The sequence below is a fragment of the Schistocerca cancellata genome, chromosome 10 (assembly GCF_023864275.1).
Source record: "Schistocerca cancellata isolate TAMUIC-IGC-003103 chromosome 10, iqSchCanc2.1, whole genome shotgun sequence".
In the NCBI taxonomy this organism is placed as follows: domain Eukaryota; kingdom Metazoa; phylum Arthropoda; class Insecta; order Orthoptera; family Acrididae; genus Schistocerca; species Schistocerca cancellata.
This window is the reverse complement of record NC_064635.1, coordinates 10,021,176-10,042,787: the sequence shown is the minus strand read 5'-3', so window position 1 is coordinate 10,042,787 and position 21,612 is coordinate 10,021,176. Positions and strand designations below refer to the sequence as shown.

General features: G+C 41.2%; 1 protein-coding gene across 15 annotated transcripts in view; it reads left to right on the top strand.

The window, feature by feature from the left end:
• LOC126106324 (mitochondrial 2-oxodicarboxylate carrier-like) overlaps positions 1-21,612 on the top strand; it is a 185,220-nt gene that overhangs the window by 142,298 nt on the left and 21,310 nt on the right. For all 15 annotated transcript variants that reach the window (XM_049912571.1, XM_049912566.1, XM_049912573.1 and 12 more), the window contains 2 exons: positions 6,687-6,839; positions 19,992-20,111. In XM_049912571.1, coding sequence (XP_049768528.1) covers positions 6,687-6,839; positions 19,992-20,111 — 273 coding nt within the window. The remainder of the gene's footprint in view (positions 1-6,686; positions 6,840-19,991; positions 20,112-21,612) is intronic.

Sequence of the window (21,612 nt, the reverse complement as noted above, 5' to 3'; positions counted from 1 at the left end):
AGAGAACTTCGGCAGCGTGCTTGTGCAAAAGAGGATATTTCTCCCATGGAAGACAGCTGTAAAAGTCATCCAAAGTTTTACATATGAGAAAGCGGTCCTTCAGGCGGATATCGCACTGCAGGTCAATCAGCTCTAGTTGACATTGTGAAACTTTTTTTTTTTTTTTTTTTAAGTCTTATGGGACTTAACTGCTAAGGTCATCAGTCTCTAAGCTTACACACTACTTAACCTAAATTATCCTAAGGACAAACACACACACCCATTCCCGAGGGAGGACTCGAACCTCCTCCCGGACCAGCCGCACAGTCCATGACTGCAGCGCCTTAGACCGCTCAGCTAAGCACTTGTCAGACGTCCTATGCCGAAGGGAAAATGGGCGAACAAATATATCTGAGGCCAAGTGAAGCTCACTTATCTCCAAAAATCTGTTTTCAAACCATTCTTGTAATTCGCAAATGATTTCAACATAATCTGAAAAATCCGCATCTTCTTTAACACTGTCTAGTGCAGGAAAGTGTCCACAATTATTCTTGTGCAATTGTTTTTCCCACAAAATAAGTTTTTTTTAAAATGCTTGAATCGTCTGCACTAAATGAACAACATAGTGATTTTCGTGTTGGAGTGAAATGTTCAAAGAAATTAAATGACCAGTAAGGTCACTCAAAAAAAGCCAAATTCGCCGCCCACTTAAGATCACAAAGTAATTCTTCTGGTCATTCTTTCATTTCCAAAAAGGTATTTATTTCACCCCTCAAGGAGAAAAACTGATGAAGCACCTTTCTCTCCTCAACCATCTTACTTCAGCGTGGTAGGGGATGTCTGGGTATTCTGCTTCGATATCAGCCAGAAATTCTTTTAATTGGTGATGTGTGAGTCCTTGCGATCGAAGATAATTAACCGTTCGAAGAAATGTGTCCATAACATGTTTTTATGTTGACAATCTTTGCACAAAGTGCCTCCTGGTGTATCAGACAATGGACTGCCGCGAATAAGGACCACCCAACTGTCATATCCCTCATAGCGCAGGGGCTCCATCCGTTGTTACACTGGTCAGGTGTTCCCATTTTAAGCCCATTGACTCTAACACGTTTTCCATGGCTAGAAAAATATCCAAGCCTGTGGTTGTGTCTTTTAATGGTATAAGATCGAGAAATTCTTCAATGAGACGCAGATTGTCATCAACACCTCGAATGAATATGACGAGCTGAGATATGTCCGCAACGTCCGCTGACTCGTCAAGAGCGATAGAAAGTGAAATAAAGTTTCCCGCTGTCTCTATTAATTGCTGCTCCGTATCTGAGACCTTATCTTCTACTCTGTGAGCACGAAGCGCGCGTACAGTGGCACGGCGAGGCTCGGCAGGCGGTCCGCACGGCCAGCTAAGCGACACGGTTCGGCCACTGCGACAACAAACGAATTCGCCTGGGGCGCTAGCGCCCCAGGAACACAGTTTGGACGAGCCTGGTCTAGAGTTTCAGAAAATAAGCATTAGATGTCAGTCAATGTGTTGTCTCAGTTAGCAGTGAGTCAGAAGTGAGATGACATCTGCTCAACAGAAAGTGTTTTGTGTGCTGCAGTTTGCAAAGACTGAGTCATTGATTTTGGTCCAGAGTGCTTTTCATTCATGTTTTAGCAATGATCTACTTGTCCCAAAAACATTTGTCATTAGTATTGCCAATTTGAAGAGGCAGTGTGCTTGTATGAAGGTAAGAGTCTAGGTCGATCTCGCACTCGGTGGAAAGAATTCGGCAAATGTTTAAGCGAGGTCCAAAAGTCTGCTTGCCACAGAGGCAGAGAACTGACAATGCCTCATACGACTGGGAAATGTTAAGACATCATTTGGTCTGTAAACCATACAGACTACAGTTACTGCAAACTATTTGGGTTGATGATGAAAGGAAATAGGTTGACTTCAGTAGTGCTCTGCTCAGGGTTTATACAACCCAAGAGATCCGGAAAAAAACCGGGAATTTTTTCATCGGGGAGAAATCTGGGAATTTTTATTGTTTTAGTTTTCAGTTAAATTTTTGTAACTTTGACTGGTAAGAACCAATACTCTACCAAAGAATATTACTGTATCTCGCTACTGAATAATAATATTGAAGCAATAAAACATCAACGATAGACAAAAAATGAAAATAAAACTTAAGTTGCAAAGGAAATGCGCCATATACAACTACAGAACTCAGTGCTCATACAATCGTCTGCCAGCAGCAAATTGTGTCAAAGGCTTTAGGAAGACTATGCAGTGCTTCACAACAATGAATTGCATCCGATGAGCATGACGTCACAACTGCAGTAGCATTTGAGTAGTTGCGAGCGAGCTCTTGCGCATGCACTGTATAAGCAATAGCAGCAAGCAGCCAGTACTACTCAGAAAAAATTTTACTGGCACATCTAAGCTGCCAGATTCACGCATGGTCAACAGGCCTGGCTCTAGGGGTCGCGGGACAAACTGGGGTATCTACCCTGGGCAGCAATTTCAGGGGAGGGGGGAGGGCAAATTCATACTCTTGAGGAAAAAGACCATGTTTCACAAAACGCCTAGCATCCAGCGCACATTGGTCTGTCGATTATTCGTATGATTTTGAAACACATCCCTGTTGGTTTTTGAACATTTTTGAACAAATTCTAAGATGATCCTGAATGAATCGTAAGTTTTTTTTTGAATGTGTTCGTAGTGTACGCGATGTCTCTGCTATGGGAATCCCTGTGGCATCTAGAGATAAACTATCCTGCAGACAAAAGGGGACGGGGCTATATGAGTTGAGCGGAATAAAACCAAACGGGTGAAAGCCAATGTGGTTGACTGGGTTTGAGAATGATCAGCATTGTTATAATTACTAACAAAATCCATAGATTCAGACTACCAGAGTGGAAATAAACGATTAACATGAGTAACAGGCAAGAAATATCACGTATTATCTTCTTGGTGTATCTAAGAAAATGAAATTTTGACAGAAAATATTTGGCCAGACCGCTACACTAGTAAAGGCCATTTGTACAGTCCCCAGCTAGCAGATGCTAAAGTTCTATTCTGGGAGTAGCACAGAAAACATGTTGTATGAACACGTAATAACACCTAACTGAAGAATAAATGCGGGATAACTAAACCGGTGATTGTAACAGGGTTAGTGAATGTAACCGGAGAATACAGTTTTGACACTGGCGGGAATAGTTACAGAATTAGTGATGAGAAGATTGTTTGTTAGAAAGAGGATGGAGGAGAAACTGGGGCATCACATAAATTATGGAATAATATGACAATTCCAAATTTTTATAAAAATTTCTTACTGCTGCTTTTTGATCTCATTCTTCAGAAGCTAGAGCATGTGAATGAAATGTGAAACTATTTCCTAATATAAAACTTTTTGCTTGTAGTAAGCCTAATAGGCATCTGATATTGGTACTTCATGAATTGAGTTGCGTTATAAAAGTGACCATTTGTGCCAAAACAGTCTCGTTTATTTGGTGTGTGTTACAATTGCTGCAATATTAGGCAGGCTCATTTCGTTTTATTTAGCAGACAATGAGAAAATACATGTAATCAGATCGTGAAACCACATCAGTCTTGGATACTATTGCTTGAACAGCTTTTTCAATATTTAATAGATCCTTTCCCAGAAAGGAAAGCGCGCCATGTAAAGCTATAGCAAGATTAGAGAGAAAAAAATGCTATGAATTGTGGATGGAAGAAATGTTACTATCCTGTTTGTCTCTTGTTTTTACTGGTTTTATGTATCTTATATGTAATTTGATGTCTCACAAAGCAGCAAGTTATTAGATAGTAGGTAAATAAAGAGTGCAAATTTTCTGAAGAGTTCTTGTTCTCCAGGTTCCAATTAATCCCATCCGCTATTAATTGCGAGTTGGGAGCAACAGAGGCACCACAGGGCATTTAATTTCCACTGTCCTGAATGTAGTTTGATGGCACCCATTACAAAATGTTACACATTTGAGTTCCACAGAGTGAAATACAGTGGCGTGCGATAGAAGACTGCTGTGTGAAGAGGCGTGGCACTGCACTTTGACACACTTTAGGCCAAATAACATGTCTTACATTTCCTCTAACGTATATGTCTGATGTATCAGACTATACAGAAAGATGCGTGCTACAAAATAAACATATTTTTGGAAAGTCGATTTTTGGCGACCTACCTCAAACGCTCGAGGAAAGGGGGGTGCCACTATCTAGTATTGCCCCGGTTCAGAAATGTCGTAAATCCGGGACTGATCAACAAAGCAGTCGGAGCTGCAGTGCGGAGGTGAGTAGTCTCCACGTGATCTGTGTTTACGTTTAGTGATTCTGTTGCTTCCTCTTCGTGTATTGCTGTCATGTCAAATGAAAATGAAACGGATTTCTATGGCCGGGAGCTATCAGGTGAATTAAAATACATTCACGTAATTACCCAAGGCTAAAATAAGTTATTAGTTTCAGATTTTATTTTATGTCCACCTTTCTGACAGTCAAGCATTAATCCCCTCGCAGAACAATGAAGTTATATTTGTCGGTTTGCTAAAGAAATTTGGCTTTCATTAATCTTTTCCACTGAGGCAGTCCATTTATTTGAAATGACATGTTTAATCCACACAATTGGCTAGTTTCAAATGTTCACTGCATTTCAAGTGCACGTTTTCATCTTCTAGCACGTATCGCATTATGCCATTATAAGGAACCAAACATGAGATAATATGGTACTGGTACTCCAAGAAAATTCACATCCGACTCTGGACATACGAATGTGCACTTTAAGCCGAATTATGCATTTTTGTATGGTTCACGAATTTCCGATGCTCTCGGAGTATCCTCTGATGTCTTGTTTCTTTAATGACATAATGTAAGATCTTCTAATGTTTTACACATACGAACATACAGGCTTCCTGCATCATCATAGCTGCGCAAGCGCAGTGACGCCTATTATCTGGCACTCTCTGGCAACTGCTGAAACAAGTCTATTTCTAACAGGTTGCAGGAAAATATTGCGAGTGGTGGTTTGAGAAGCGTTACTTTAAAAGTAAATTTCCTTTTACACAAGATGAACTATGTGTGAGAATGTACGATGGATTTTTTAAATCACAGAGAGTTTGACTCTCATTTAAAAGTCAACTCTTTGAGGACGACCATTTAGAATAATTTCGAGCCCAGAGGATAAGACATTTATGTAGTCATTAAAAATTTTACTGGCACATTTGTGTGTTGTATCTTTAAGTGTAACATGCACAAAAAAGATCAACATTATATGTGAAAGCTTAGCTTCTCTTACAGCTTATTAATCTTAGAGACCAATATTATATGTGAAACTTTACTTTTCTTGAAGCAACACTATGTATATTAATTTAAAGCATTAACTTTTCCTATTTGTGTGTTCTCGCTACTTAACAGTGATGTTGCTATTGGCCGACTACATCATGTGCCCTATGCTCTGAACAGCCGCTGCCTTAGGCTGGCGAGATCACGTGACATGAGCTATGACTGGTTTACAAAAGCGCAATGCAATCTCGATTTCAATGCTTGGGAAAGTAACGTGCGGTGTTTGGTGGAATTTGAATTTACACTTTCGAAATACGAAAATATGCTGTGTACATGTTGCTGCCAATCAGACATGTTGCTGCACATGAGACGTCTTTCCAAAATGTGTTTTTTTTCCCTGAGTTTCATTTTCTAAAATGTTGGGAAATTCTACGCTGGTGTATGAAACCATAACCATTCAAACCACTGATAAGTTTTACAGTTCTGAGGAAAAGTATACTGTCACTTAACATGTGTGTATTTTTAACCGTGAAATCTGGGAACTTTTTTTCCTTGTCCATGTATACACCCGTCTGCTAAAGGACACGAAAGACGATACATTTTTACCATGGTTAATTTTCAGTGATGAAGCAACATTTCATTTTAGCAGTAAAATAAATCAACGTAACGTGCGCATATGGGGCTCCAGAACCCTCATGACTCTGTTGAGTATGAAAGAGAGAGACTCAGCTGAAGTGAACATTTTTTGTGCCTTCTTCTTATGAGGAAAACACTATGACTGCAGTGAGCTGTCCCCAAATGCTGCAGAATTGGCTTTTTCCAAAATTTCTAGAGGGCTCCAATGACTTCATTTTCCACCAGGATCGAACTCCACCACACTGCGAAAACAGTGTATGTCAGTTTCTCAGTGACATTGTGTCTCAATGCTGGATAGGGTGCATGGGGACCCAGAGACGCTGTTCTACATTTGTGGTCTCCGAGATCGCCAGACATGACCCCCTGAGATTTTTTTCTTATAGGGATATGTGAAGGAAGGTATGATGATCCTTCCTTTATGTCAGGGCATAGTAGAAGTGAAGAATAGAATATTAGCTGCCACAACTTCTGTAAAAGCAGATGCATTGTGATGAATTTAGCTATTGTCTAGATGCAGTTTGTGCTCCTGCTGTGGGGTACAAAGAGCATTTGTAATAGCATAGCTAAAACTTTAAGATTTTGTGATTATTTTGGAATTGGAGTTCTGAAGTCAGGTCATTCTTTTTTTAACACTCTGTAGACTACATAACGAGAATTGTCCACTCCAAAGAAAATAACTAGATTTAATCGACTGGTTTCTAATGTCTTTTTTTGCATATTTATCTACAAAGGTATAAAGTTGCACAACGATATATGTTGAACAAAAGTAATAAATGTTTTCAAATGTGACATGTTTCAGACGTATTTTACAGCAGGGTTGTGTGTCGGTGTGACCGAAGCGATTGTGATGAATCCATTCGAGCGTGTGAAAGTGACCCTGATGGCAGACAGGTCGCCTGTGGAGAAGGCGCCCAGCACGTGGGACGTCCTAAAGAAGATCGTCAGCAACAAGGTAGCCAACGCACACAGCTTTCTTAAGCCGTATCGGTCCATTCTGAGAGCTGCTGCTGGTCTGGCCCAGCCTCTTCAGTTGTGCTTTGGGAGTAATTACATTTTATTTGGCAATGTTTTGAGAACTTTTTAGCAGAGTGAGTTTGCATCAGTTTTCAATAATGATTTTTGTGTGTGGTCGACATTCTCAAAGTGAGCGATACGTGTAGTCTGAATCGAGGCTGCATAAAAAGAATCTATAATCACACAGAATAACAAACTAAAGTTATCAACATTTGACTGAGAATATTAAGGATATTTTGTTGAACAGTTCGTCTCTTAATGCAAACTGGGAATATATAGCAATGAATGCAGTCGTGACTAAAAGAGGGACCGGTGCTGTTTAAGTAGTCATGACAGACGAGGACTTTTGCTTCCAAAGATAATGTAATCACTTATAGGACTCCCCAAAACTGGCAGTAAAGAAGTGCCTCGAGTATTTGCTTGTATCGAGCTAATGTCTCATCTACAGCACCGTGGCACTGGGGAAGCATTAAGAAAGAGCAGTGGTGTTCTTTGATGCAGACTTTCACACACACTAGTCTCTTGTGTATAAAAGAAGACCCTAACAGAAGTAGCCTAAAGCAATCTATTCATAAACATAATACTTGCCAGACATTAAAAGTAGATATACTTATAATCAGCCTTAAAAAATGCAGTACAACTATGAATGTCTATGTATAAAGCATTTTAAAAAATTACCGTCACAGGCACATCAGGTCTCTCTGCTAGAAGTGGCTGAAAGAAAAGGCTTTTTATACACTTGAATTTCAAAAATGTGTGAAAGCTGATTTTAATTACCATGTAATTTGTAAGACTGATTGTAGCATCATTCAAGGATTATGTAGTTGTTCTTGTGTAGTGTTCTTTTATTTATATACATCCATTTGTTTGTGATACACTTCAGTTTATACTATATACCGGGTGATCAAAATTCCAGTATAAATTTAAAAACTGAATAAATCATGGAATAATGTAGATAGAGAGCTACAAATTGACACAAATGCTTGGAATGACATGGGGTTTTATTAGAACCAAAAAAATACAAAAGTTCAAAAAATGTCCGACAGTTGGTGCTTCATCTGATCAGAATAGCAATAATTAGCATAACAAAGTAAGACAAGGCAAAGATGATGTTCTTTACAGGAAATGATCAATATGTCCACCATCATTCCTCAACAATAGCTGCAGTCGGGAAATAATGTTGTGAACAGCACTGTAAAGCATGTCCGGAGTTATGGTGAGGCACTGGCGTCGGATGTTGCCTTTCAGCATCCCTAGAGATGTCAGGCCTTTCAGCATCCCTAGAGATGTCGGTCAATCACGATAGATTTGTGACTTCAGGTAACCCCAAAGCCAATAATAGCACGGACTGAGGTCTGGGTACCTGGGAGGCCAAGCATGACGAAATTGGCGGCTGAGAACACGATCATCAACAAACGACGCTTGCAAGAGATCTTTCACGTGTCTAGCAGTATGGGGTGGAGCACCATCCTGCATAAACATCGTACGTTCCAGCAGGTTTATCAGCCAGGCTGGGGATGATTTGATTCTCTAACATATCGGCATACCTCTCACCCGTCACGGTAGCAGTTACAAAACCAGAATCACGCATTTCCTCAAAGAAAAAAGGCCCGATAATGGTAGATGTGGTAAATCCAACCCATACCGTCACTTTCTTGTCGTGCAGTGGAGTTTCCACGACAGTTCTAGGATTTTGGGTAGCCCAAATTCCGCAGTTGTTTGCGTTGACAAACCCTCGGAGCATGAAATGAGCTTCGTTGGTCCACAACATGTTACTCAACCAATCGTCATCTTCCGCCATCTTTTGAAACGCCCACACCGCAAATGCACTCCGCTTCACTAAATCGCCAGGTAACAGTTCATGATGCCGATGGATTTTGTACGGATAGCATCGGACGGTACGCCTCAGTGCCAAACAAACAGTAGTGTATGGAATGCCGGTGCGACGTGCAACTGCACGAGCACTGACTTCCCCGTGCATAGACGAACCCGCTACAGTCTCCATTTGTTACTGAACTGTCTTAGCGGCATTACGCCTTGTGCTCGGTTGGCCACTATGGGGTCTATTGTCTAAGCAACCTGTGGCTTCAAACTTCGAAGTCATTCTCGCCACAGCTGCATTTGTCAACGGACCTTTACCCGTTCGAATCCCCTTCATATGGCGATAGGATTGTAACGCTGAACTAGCACATTCCCCATTCTGATAATACAACTTCACTAAAAGCGCCTTTTCAGGTAACGTCAACATCATACTGCGACCGCTGGCGTATCTGATTCTCTCTCTCATTACAGCTCCTTTTATACACGATTGTCATGCGCAGTCACTGACATTTTGCTGTCCAGTGCCATCTGCCGAACAATTTGTGAACTTTTTTTTTTGTTCCCCTAATAAAACTCCATGTGATTCCAAGCATATGTGTCAATTTTTACCTCTCTATCTACATTATTCTGTGGTTTATTAAGTTTTCAAATCTGCACTGACTTTTTGATCACCCGGTATATTACTATAGAATAAGCGACCTTGTTTCCTAATGTTAAATGGAATTTTTAAAAATTACGGTTGACATCAGTTGCATGCTGATGTTTAAAGATGGATGAATCAATGTAGATTGGAAATGGATAAAACATGTTAAGTGCCATTTTTTAAAAAAAGCATTTTCAGTGCTGTTCTGTACTTGGTGCTCTGTTGGGTGTCCTTAGACTTATGCCAAGTGTCATATCGTGGAGAGAATGCCAGCCAGTGCTAGGCCCAGGACTTCCATCAGCCAAAGCTATGAACCCATTCCATGTAAGTTCAATGTGTACATGTTACTCACCAGATGGTAGAGTTTTGTCAGGGCTGGCTCTACCCAGGCTATCTGTAGCTCTAATGGAATGTTGTCTACTCCCGGGGCCTTTTTTTGACTCAGGTCTTTCAGTGCTCTGTCAAACTCTTCACGCAGTATCGTATCTCCCATTTCATTTTCATCTACATGCTCTTCCTTTTCCATAATATTGTCCTCAAGAACATCGCCCCTGTATAGACACTCTAAATACTCCTTCCACCTTTATGCTTTCCCTTCTGTGCTTAGAATTTGGTTTCCATCTGAGCTCTTGATATTCATGCAAGTTGTTCTCTTTCCTTCAAAGGTCTCTTTAATTTTCCTGTAGGCAGTATGTGTCTTACCCCTCGTGAGATAAGCCTTACATTCGTCCTCTAGCCATCCCTGCTTAGCCATTTTGCACTTAATCTCATTTTTGAGACGTTTGTATTCCTTTTTGCCTGCTTCACTTGCTGCATTTTTGTATTTTCTCCTTTCATCAGTTAAATTCAGTATCTCTTGTGTTACCCAAGGATTTCTACTAGCCCTCTTCTTTTTACCTACTTGATCCGCTGATGCCTTAACTATTTCATTCCTCAAAGCTACCCATTCTACTTCTACTGTATTTCTTTCCCCCATTCCTGTCAATTGTTCCCTTATGCTCTCCCTGAAACTCTGTACAACCTCTGGGTCTTTCAGTTTACCCAGGTCCCATCTCCTTAAATTCCCACCTTTTTGCAGTTTCTTCAGTTTCAATCTACAGTTCATAACCAATAGATTGTGGTCAGAGTCCACATCTGCCCCTGGAAATGTCTTACAATTTAAAATCTGGTTCCTAAATCTCTGTCTTACCATTATATAACCTATCTGAAACCTTTTATTATCTCCAGGGTTCTTCCGTGCATACAACCTTCTTTTATGATTCTTGAACCAAGTGTTAGCTATGATTAAGTTATGCTCTGTGCAAAATTATACCAGGCGGCTTCCTCTTTCATTCCTTACTCCCATTCCATATTCACCTACTACGTTTCCTTCTCTTCCTTTTCCTACCATCAGGTTCCAGTCACCCATGACTATTAAATTTTCGTCTCCCTTCACTACCTGAATAATTTCTTTTATCTCATCATACATTTCATCAATTTCTTCATCATCTGCAGAGCTAGTTGGCAAATAAACTTGTACTAGAGTAGTAGGCATGGGCTTCGTGTCTATCTTGGCTACAATAATGCGTTCACTATGCTGTTTGTAGTAGCTTACCCGTACTCCTATTTTTTTATTCGTTGTTAAACTTACTTCTGCAATACCCCTATTTGATTTTGTATTTATAACCCTGTATTCACCTGACCACAAATCTTGTTCCTCCTGCCACCGAACTTCACTAATTCCCACTATATCTAACTTTAACCTATCCATTTCCCTTTTTAAATTTTCTAACCTACCCGCCCAATTATTTATTTTTTATTTTTTATATTTTTGTACAAATCATTGATGTGCAAAAAGAGATACACTGTTTTCTGAATGTCCTAGCAAATGTGAGATTTGGCACTTAGAACTTTTTACACTTCCACTTTTCAACTAAGAAAAGAAGTAAAAACTTTGAGGTTTGCCGGTGACATTGTAATTCTGTAACAGATAGCAAAGGACTTGAAGGGAATGGACAGTGTCTTGAAAGGTGGGTATAATATGAACATCAACAAAAGCAAAACATGGGTAATGGAATGTAGTAAAATTAAATCAGGGGATGCTGAGGGAATTAGATAAGAAAATGAGACACTAAAAGTAGTAGATGAGTTTTGCTATTTGGGCTGAATAAGAAGTGATGGTAGCTGAAGTAGAGAGGATATAAAATACAGACTGGCAATGACAAGAAAAGCATTTCTTAAGAAGGGAAATTTGTTAACATTGAATATAGATTTAAGTGTTAGGAAGTATTTTCTGAAAGTATTTGCTTGGAGTGTAGCCATTGATGGAAATGAAACATGGATGATAAACAGTTTAGACAAGAAGAGCATAGAAGCTATTGACTTGTGGTGCTACCGAAGAATGCTGAAGATTAGGTGGGTAGATTGCATAACTGATGAGGAGGTACTTGATAGGATTGGGGAAAAAAGAAATGTGTGCCACGACCTGACTAGAATAAGGGGTTGGTTGATAGGACACATTCTGAAACATCAAGAGATCACCAACTTAGTATTAGAGGGAAATGGGAGGAGGGGAGGGGAGATCATAGGAGGAGGCCAAGAGATGAATACAGTAAGCAGATTCAGAAGGATGTATGTTGCAGTATTTATTCGGAGATGATGAGGCTTGCACAGGATAAAGTAACATGGAGAACTGCATCAAATCAGTCTTCAGACTAAAGATCAGAACAACAATAATGTGCTAGAAGTGCAGATATTAACACACAAAATATTCATTGGCTCTTCTACTTTCTAATTAGAATTGTAATTAGTTGCCCACAGTTGTGCCTTGGCAGTCAGAGACAGGGATTGTGTGTGTGTGTGTGTGTGTGTGTGTGTGTGTGTGTGTGTGTGTGTGTGTGTGTGTCTTTTTGGCCATTGACCAAAACCTTACTTGTTTAGCAGTCATTTTGTTGTGCCTGTCTTTGACTCGACATTTCCAATATATGGAGAAGCAATCTATTATTTTCATAACATTTTCGTTATTCCTTCCTCAAATTTCCATTGTCTAATTAGAAGAGTATTGTTTTAGGAGTGAAGTGAGATTTTGATATGTGTTGACAGAATACTAAATAACTTGGAGAGCTGTTATGTTTGAGAGAATCATTATACTCTAAACACAATATTTTGAGTGTTTAAATATCCGTTAAGCAGTGGCAGAACACACACATAAAAAACTCTTGTGATTGGCAAGTTTTCGGAACCAGTGGCTCCTTCTTCAGGCATAAGGGTTGAAGGGGAAGGAATAAGGATGAAGGAAAAGGACTGGAAATGTATAGGGAAAGGGGTAGATTTTGGGAAAGTCACCCAGAACTGTGAGTCAGGGGAGACTTACCATATGGGATGAGAAGGAAAGACTGATTGTTGGGGACTGTATCGGGTGAGACTTGAAAACCTGAGACCTTAAAGATGGAAGCCAGGGTAATATGCAAGACACAGATTACTACTAAAACTTTGTGCACGAGTTAATAAGAGTGTGAAGCTAAGTGCATTGTACGTAACAGAGGTTGGAGGGTTCAGTGGAAAATAGACAGGAAAGACAATGAAAGATGTAGGAAATTAAAACGGAGTGAAGCAAAGAGTAGTTACAGTACGAAAAGCTGAGATGGAAGAAATTAACTTAAATTAAGGTCACGGGGGTGGCGAGAACCAAGGACATGTTGTAGTGCTAGTTCCCACCTGTGGAGTTCTGAGAAACTGGTGTCTGAGGGAAGAATCCAGGTGGCACGCGTGGTGAAACAGGTGCTGATGTCATGAATGTCATGTCATAGAGCATGCTTTGCAACAGGATACTGTGAGTTCCCTGTATACACCATGTGCCTATGCCCATTCATCCTAATTAATAGTTTGATGGTAGTCATGCAGATATAGAAGGCTGAACAGTGTTTACATAACAACTGGTATATGACGTGTCATTTCGTAGGTGGCTCTCCCTTTGAAACCAGTTACAGGACTGTTATAAGTGGTGGTAGGAGGTTGCATAGGGCAGGTCTTGCAGTGGGGTGGTCACAGGGGTAGGAGCCATTGGGTAGGGGGATGGGTGCAGAAGGCGCATAGGGTCTAACAAGAATATTGCAGAGATTGGGAGGGCGACGGAAAACTATTCTAGGTTCAGACAGAATGGGTCTCATTTCAGGCCGTGATTTTAGGAAATAATGGCCCTGTCGAAGTAGCTGATTAACACATTCCAGACCAGGATAATACTGAGTCATCAATGGTGTGCTCCGAAGCTGTTTTGCAGAGGGGTCGGCAGCACCAGGATTGGATGCGACAGCTTAGGAAATCTGCTTTTGTAACTAGGCTGGCGGAGTAATTACGTGCAGTGAAGGCTGAGGTGAGAATGGTGGTATATTGCTGTAAAGAGTCTGCATCCGAGCAAATATGTTTGCCTCGGATGCCAAAGCTGTATGGGAGGGAATGTTTGACATGGAAAGGATGGCAACTTTCAAAATGTAAGTACTGCTGTTTATTGGTAGGTTTAATGTGGAAGGAAGTTGGTAGTTGGCCTTGTGAGGACGAGATTAACATCAAGGAAAGTGTCGTGGGATTCGGAATACGACTATGTGAAACTTAATTGGGAGAAGGTATTCAGGGATTCCAGGAATTCTAGCAGGTCAGCCACACCATGAGTCTATATGGTAAAGATGTCATCTATGTATCTAAATCAACCCGGGGGCTGAAGACATGGATCCCAGAAAGCCCTTTCCAAGCGACCCATGAAAAGGTTGGCATACGAAGGAGCCATCCTGGTTCCCATGGCCATACCCCTGATCTGTTTGTATGTCTGCCCCTAGAAGGTGAAGTATTTGTTGGTAAGTACAAAGTTGATTAAGGTGAGTAGCAAGGATGTCAAAAGTTGAGAATCAGGTGGGCACTGACTGAGGAAATGTTCAGCAGCAGACCGACCATGTATGTGGGGGATGTTGGTATAGAGGGAAGTGGCATCAATGGTGACATGCAAGGTGGGAGTGGGATGGGTACGGATTTTAGTCGATCTAGGAAATGGTTAGTATCTTTGATGTAGGAGGAGAGTTTTTGTACTATGGGTTGCAGGTGTTGATTGACTAAGGCAGATATACGTGTGGTGGGTGGTTTGAAGCCAGCAACTGTAAGAGGGCCAGGATGATTGGGGTTGTCCTCTGCAGAACTCCAGGCTCTATGTTCCCTAAAAGCTGATGACTCCATCATTATCCTCCCAGCAGTCAGAGGGTCTACCACTGTGGTACTTGACCGAAAGGGGTATGTTAGTGAACATGTACCCCAGCTGTCTGACAACTCTACATACAACGTCTGCCATCAAGATCTCATACCTGTGATGAAATTGACCTGCAGTCCCTCCTTAAAACATCAGGCCTCTCACAAGGACTAACACCTCAATCGATGAAACTTTTCACCCCACCTAAACCACGCGTCCCCATATTTTACCTTTTTCTGAAGATCCACAAACCCAATCATCCTGGCCGTCCTATAGTTGCTGGCTTCAAACCACCCACCAAACGTATATTTGCCTTAATTGATCAACACCTGCCACCCATAGTACAAAAACTCCCTCCTACATCAGATACCAACCATTTCCTAGATCGTCTGAAATCCGTGCCCATCCCGCTCCCACCACACACCTTGCTTGTCACCACTGATGCCACCTCCCTCTATACCAACATCCCCCATGTACATGTTCTGTTTGCTGCTGAACATTTCCTCAGGCAGTGCCCAACTGATTCCAAACCTATGACATCCTTCCTACTCACCTTAATCGAATTTATACTAATGAACAACTACTTCATCTTTGAGGGGCAAACATACAAACAGACTAGGGGTACGACCATGGGAACCAAGATGGCTCCTTCCTATGCCAGACTTTTCGTGGGTCGCTTGGAAGGGGCTTCCCTGGGGTGCATAAGTCATCAGCCCCTGGTTTGGTTTAGGTACATTGATGACATCTGTTGATCTCGTCCTCACTGAAGGCCAGCTACACACTTCCGTCCACATTAAATCTGCCAACAAACAACAGTACTTACATTTTGACAGTTGCCATCCTTTCCATGTTGAACATTCTCTCCCATACAACCTTGGCATCTGAGGCAAACATACACAACTGGCCATTAAAATTGCTACACCAAGAAGATATGCAGATGATAAACGGGTATTCATTGGACAAATATATTATACTGGAACTGGCATGTGATTACAAAAAAAATGGCTCTGAGCACTATGGGACTCAACTGCTGTGGTCATAAGTCCCCTAGAACTTAGAACTACTTAAACCTAACTAACCTAAGGACATCACACACATCCATGCCCGAGGCAGGATTCGAACCTGCGACCGTAGCGGTCGTGCGGTTTCAGACTGTAGCGCCTTTAACCGCTCGGCCACTCCGGCCGGCCATGTGATTACATTTTCACACAATTTGTGTGCATAGATCCTGAGAAATCAGTACCCCGAACAACTACCACTGGCCATAATGACGGCCTTGATATGCCTGGGCATTGAGTCAAAGAGAGATTGGATGGCGTGTACAGGTACAGCTGCCCATGCAGCTTCAATACGATACCACAGTTCATCAATAGTAGTGACTGGCATATTGTGACGTGCCAGTTGCTCGGCCACCATTGACCAGTTGTTTTCAGTTGGTGAGAGATCTGGAGAATGTGCTGGCCAGGGCAGCAGTCGAACATTTTCTGTATCCAGAAAGGTCCGTTCAGGGCCTGTAACATGCAGTCGTGCATTATCCTGCTGAAATGTAGGGTTTCACAGGGATCGAATGAAGGGTAGAGCCACGGGTCATAACACATCTGAAATGTAACGTCCACTGTTCAAAGTGCCGTCAATGCGAACAAGAGGTGACCGAGACATGTAACCAATGGCACCCCATACCATCATGCACCATGATGCCGGGTGATACGCCAGTATGCCGATGATGAATACATGCTTCCAATGTGCATTCACCGCGATGTCACCAAACACGGATGTGACCATCGTTATGCTGTAAACAGAACCTGGATTCATCCGAAAAAATGACGTTTTGCTATTTGTGCACCCAAGTTTATCGTTGAGTACACCATCGCAGGCGCTCCTGTCTGTGATGCAGCGTCAAGGGTAACCGCAGCCATGGTATCCGAGCTGATAGTCCATGCTGCTGCAAACGTCATCAAACTGTTCATGCAGATGCTTGTTGTCTTGCAAACGTCCCCATCTGTTGACTCAGGGATTGAGACGTGGCTGCACAATCCGTTACAGCAATGTGGATAAGATGCCTGTCGTCTCGACTGCTAGTGATACGAGGCCTTTGGGATTCAGCACGGCATTCTGTACTACCCTCCTGAACCCACCGATTCCCTATTCTGCTAACAGTCATTGGATCTCGACCAAAGTGGGCAGCAGTGTCGCTCACGATATGATAAACCGCAATCGTGATAGGCTACAATCCTACGTTTATCAAAGTCGGAAACGTGATGGTACGCATTTCTCCTCCTTACACGAGGCATCACAACAACGTTTCACCAGGCAACGCCGTTCAATTGCTGTTTGTGTATGAGAAATAAGTTGAAAACTTTCCTCATGTCAGCACGTTGAAGGTGTCGCCACCGGTGCCAACTTTGTGTGAATGCTCTGAAAAGCTAATCATTTGCATATCACAGCATCTTCTTCCTGTCAGTTAAATTTTGTGTCTGTAGCAATTTTAATGGCCAGTAGTGTATTTGCTCGGATGCAGACTCTTTACAGCAATATATCACCATTCTCACCTCAGCCTTCACTGCATGCAATTATCCCACTATCCTAGTTAAAAAAGCAGATTTCCCAGGCAGTTGCATCCATTCCTGGTACTGCTGATCCCTCCACAAAACAGCTTTGGAGCACACCATTGGTGATTAAGTATTATCCTGGTCTGGAATGTGTTAATCAGCTACTGCAACAGGTCCATGGTTTCCTAAAATCATGGCCTGAAATGAGACCCTTTTTGTCTGAACCTAGAATAGTTTTCCGTCGCCCTCCCAATCTCTGCAATATTCTTGTTAGACCCTATGCTCCTTCTGCACCCATCTCCCTACCCAATGGCTCCTACCCCTGTCACCACCCTGCTGCAAGACTTGCCCTATGCACCCTCCTATCACCACCTATAATAGACCTGTAACTGGCAAAACATATACCATGAATGGGGGAGCCACCTGCAAAACGACACATCATGTACTGGCTACTATGTAAAGACTTTTCAGCCTTCTACATCAGCACGACTACCACAAAATTATCAATTAGGATGAATGGGCATAGGCACAGGGTATATACTGGGAACTCACAATATCCTGTTGCAAAGCATGCTCTATGACACGACATTCGTGACATTAGCACCTGTTTCACCACGCGTGCCATCTGGATTCTTCCCTCAGACACCAGTTTCTCAGAACTCCGCAGGTTGGAACTAGCACCAACATGTCCTTGGTTCTCGTCACCCACGTGGCCTTAATTAAGGTTAATTTCTTCTGTCCCATGTTTTCTTCATTGCAACTACTCTTTGCTTCACTCCATTTTAATTTCTCACGTCTTTATCAATTCAAGACATGAAGTCTGTAAATGAGTCCGCAATCATTTTATTTTTGGCACTTTAGTTTTCACAAGTCTATCTTGTTCACACAGTTTTCTTTACACTTTATTACTGGTTTTGGCTTACCGCCATCTTAAGATCTGTTGTAAATATAAATGTTGTGTAAGTGACAGGTTCAATTAGTTAAGACTAAATCTATACAAGTATTAGTGATGCATGAAATATAAAAATATAATATGTGTATAGCAGTCATACATAGCGTTGAATATTCTGATAAAAATCATCATCAAGTTAAACATGTGAGTATATGGTAAATGCTGATAATACTCACATTGCGTCAGGTACTTAATACAAGAACCTAATGCCAGCAGAGGGCACTTTAGCTAGAGTACATAGTAAAACAGTGTCGCCAGTATAAAGATTAAAATGCATTATGCACTGTCTTCAGTTAAAAAATTTTCCTTTGGCTAAATGAGCATCTGACATTAAAAACATTTGCTGATATACTATGTGTGAAATTGGACTCATACTTGAAATCCATAAAAAGCACAAATACTATACAATACAGCCCTTAGCCTGGGTAGGTAACATACAACCTTTTATGAATGTCAGTATAAAAAGTATAATAATAAAAAATCACAACATCTTCAATCCTAAGAGATCAGTTAACAGTGACCCTAATCATAATACACTTAATAAAGTAGTGCCCCTTAATTAAAAATAGAAAATCTATAATCAATATTATATTAGAGTGCGGCGTCAATGGCGAATATGTCATGGCTTCTCTGCATGACTTCCTTGTTTTCCTGTGGCTGAGCGAACAGAGGATGGCCCTGTCTCCTCGTTGCCGGCGGCCGGCAGACGCCAATCTGCTGGGGTGCTCCACGCTATTCAAACTAGTAGGTCTCTGAATTTATCAAAGTGAGTATTCCGGTTAAACTCATTCTGTTCATTCAGCAGTAGTTACGGTTGTTGTTTTCTGTGCACATAAGTCTCTATTTCTTCGAGCAGGTTCTTAACTGTCCCTTTGACGCCCTATGCAACACTTTCATATTACTGTCTATATATCCTACTGAATGTCTTGCTCTGTCTATACGTGTACCGAAAGCGCTCTTATTTTGACTATATGTATGTCCTCCAAAACGAGTGGAAATTTCTTCCTGTCTGACCGATGTAAAATCTATCACAGTACTGGCAGCAAATCTTACAAACACCAGATCCCATATATTTATTGCTGTAGTTGCCAACTTTGTGCCATTGCTTACAACCAATTGTACCTTTTGCCTGAAGCCCAATTTTTATTTTTGTTTTTCCTGAAGGCCTGCGCAATTCTGTCGAAAAATGCGCCATAGTATGACATAACCACAAACATCTTTCATTGTCTTTCCTATCTATTTTTCACCGCCCCCTCTCACCTATGTTATGTACAATTCACTTATCTTCTCACTCTTATAAACTTGTGCACAATGTTTTAGTAGTAATCTCTGTCTTGCATAATACCCTGTCTTCCATCTTTAAGGTGTCAGGTTTTCAAATCTCATCCTATACAGTCCCCAACAATCAGTCTTTCCTTCTGATCTCGTTCGGTAAATCTCCCCTGACCCACAGTTCTGGGTGACTTTCCCAAAATCTAGCCTTTTTCCTAGACTAACAGTATAGGAAAAAGGCTAGATAATATAATCCATCTTGATTGCAAAATTTTTTTTATTCATATGACCGGTTTCTATAAATAAAAAAATTTTGCAATCAAGACGGATTATAAGTAACATAATACAATCACTGAATGCTGCTATCCCATCAGACATTATGTCTGTTTTTGCAAAATTTTTCTTACACCTCTCCAGTCCTTTTCCTTCATCCTTATTCCTTCCCCTTCAACTGTTCTGCCCAAAGAAGGAGCCACTGGCTCCAAAAGCTTGCCAATCACAACAGTCTTTTATGTGTGTGTTCTGCCACTGCTTGGTGAGTATAGTGAGTAGATTTTTATGTAACCAATATAATAATTGTATCAATAATTGATCGTTTTTGTGTTATAAATATTCATTAAGCACTCTCACATTCTTTTCAGGGCTATGGTGTGGAAGGCCTCAACAGGGGAATGTCTGCTACTATAATAAGTCATGGGATTTTCAATATGGTGTATTTCGGTGTCTTTAAGTCACTCAAGAGCCGTCTTCGACCATTTTCTGTAAGTTCTGTGTTTCCACATTCTCAGAAATCCTATGTGTATGAAAATATTTGTATAAATTTCCAAACTATTCATTAAAAGTTCATATAGTTAATAAAGTGAAAAGCCGAGCACATATATGGTGTGAATGTGGTGAAAAATATTTATACAGTCTACATAAAATTGTAGGTAAAATTTAGATGCTCAGCACTATGCAGCTTTCATATTCTAGATAAATGATCCATTTGTAAAAACACCTATACACTTTATATAGATTATTTTTATTCTATTGGAATTTGGAAGAAGACTATCATCAGGGATCCTAAACTGACAACAACCACATCCAAATTGCCATAATGTTTGTGCCAAGCAACTGTCAGTATTATTCAGCCAGGGGGTAAGACTTGAGAAATATAACTATTTAAATGTGTGGTAACTTGTTAAAACCACTATTTAGAACTAGCAGCTCTTGCTAGCTTTAGTAGAGGTCAACTGTACTGAATCCTTGCAGTCTGGTGTTCTGTGATCTACACTGATACAATTCTCGTATTGGAAAAGAAGCACATGTAATAATAGTAGGAGGTGCAGGTAACATTCTGGACTGTAACCTCAATTAGACATCAGGCACATTGCTGAGAATGCTGTGCACTAAAGTGTGTGAAGTGTGCCACTCTTTGAGAGATATGGTAAACCCTGGAAGAAGGGTGGTGGTGGGGGGATTACGTAGTGCTCAAATAAAAAGGCATGAAACATTGCAACAACCAAACAAGTTGAAATTTGCATATGCCTCTTTGGGAAAATGTAGTGAGACATCTAGGTGTACAAATTTAGTGCCCGCCATGATTGTGTGCACACACACAGGCTCGTGACTTTGGTGAGAAGCAGGCAGTTGTATTCTGTCCATCTGATGCGGCAGTGCGTGTGAGGACATTGTGGTGTTCACATTGCAAAATTCAGCGATTGAGGAGCAGTGAGGCAATATCAGATTTATCACTGCGAAAGGTGTTAAACGAGCCGATATTCATCGCATTATGTCATATTTGCAGGAGACTGTGTGTCTGACAAGTCAGTGATAATCTTTAGTGGCCATTTTATTCAAGGTCAGGTGTGTTTGAGTGACAGGCCAGGCAAACACGGTAACTACGGCCAAACTCATCGACAAGGTGAACAACTTGATGAGAAGTGATTGGCCTGTCTCGATGCGAATGGTGGTTGTGATGATGGGGAACAGTGTGGACGATTGTGCATGACAGGTTGGGTTACCGGAAGGTGTGTGCACAGTAGGTTCCAAAGAAGTGCAACAGACCGCAAGAGGAGCTCCATATGGAGCACTGGAACACCTGTTCTGCTATCGTGAGGACCCGCTTTCCTGGAGCAGATAGTTGTCAGTGACAAGAGCTGTTGCCATCACTTCGAGCCATAGAGAAATCGGGACAGTATGCAGCCAAAGCATATGTCGTCACTTCCTACTAAAAAATTCAAAGCTGTGCCCTGACCAGGCAGTTGATGCTCACAGTCTTCT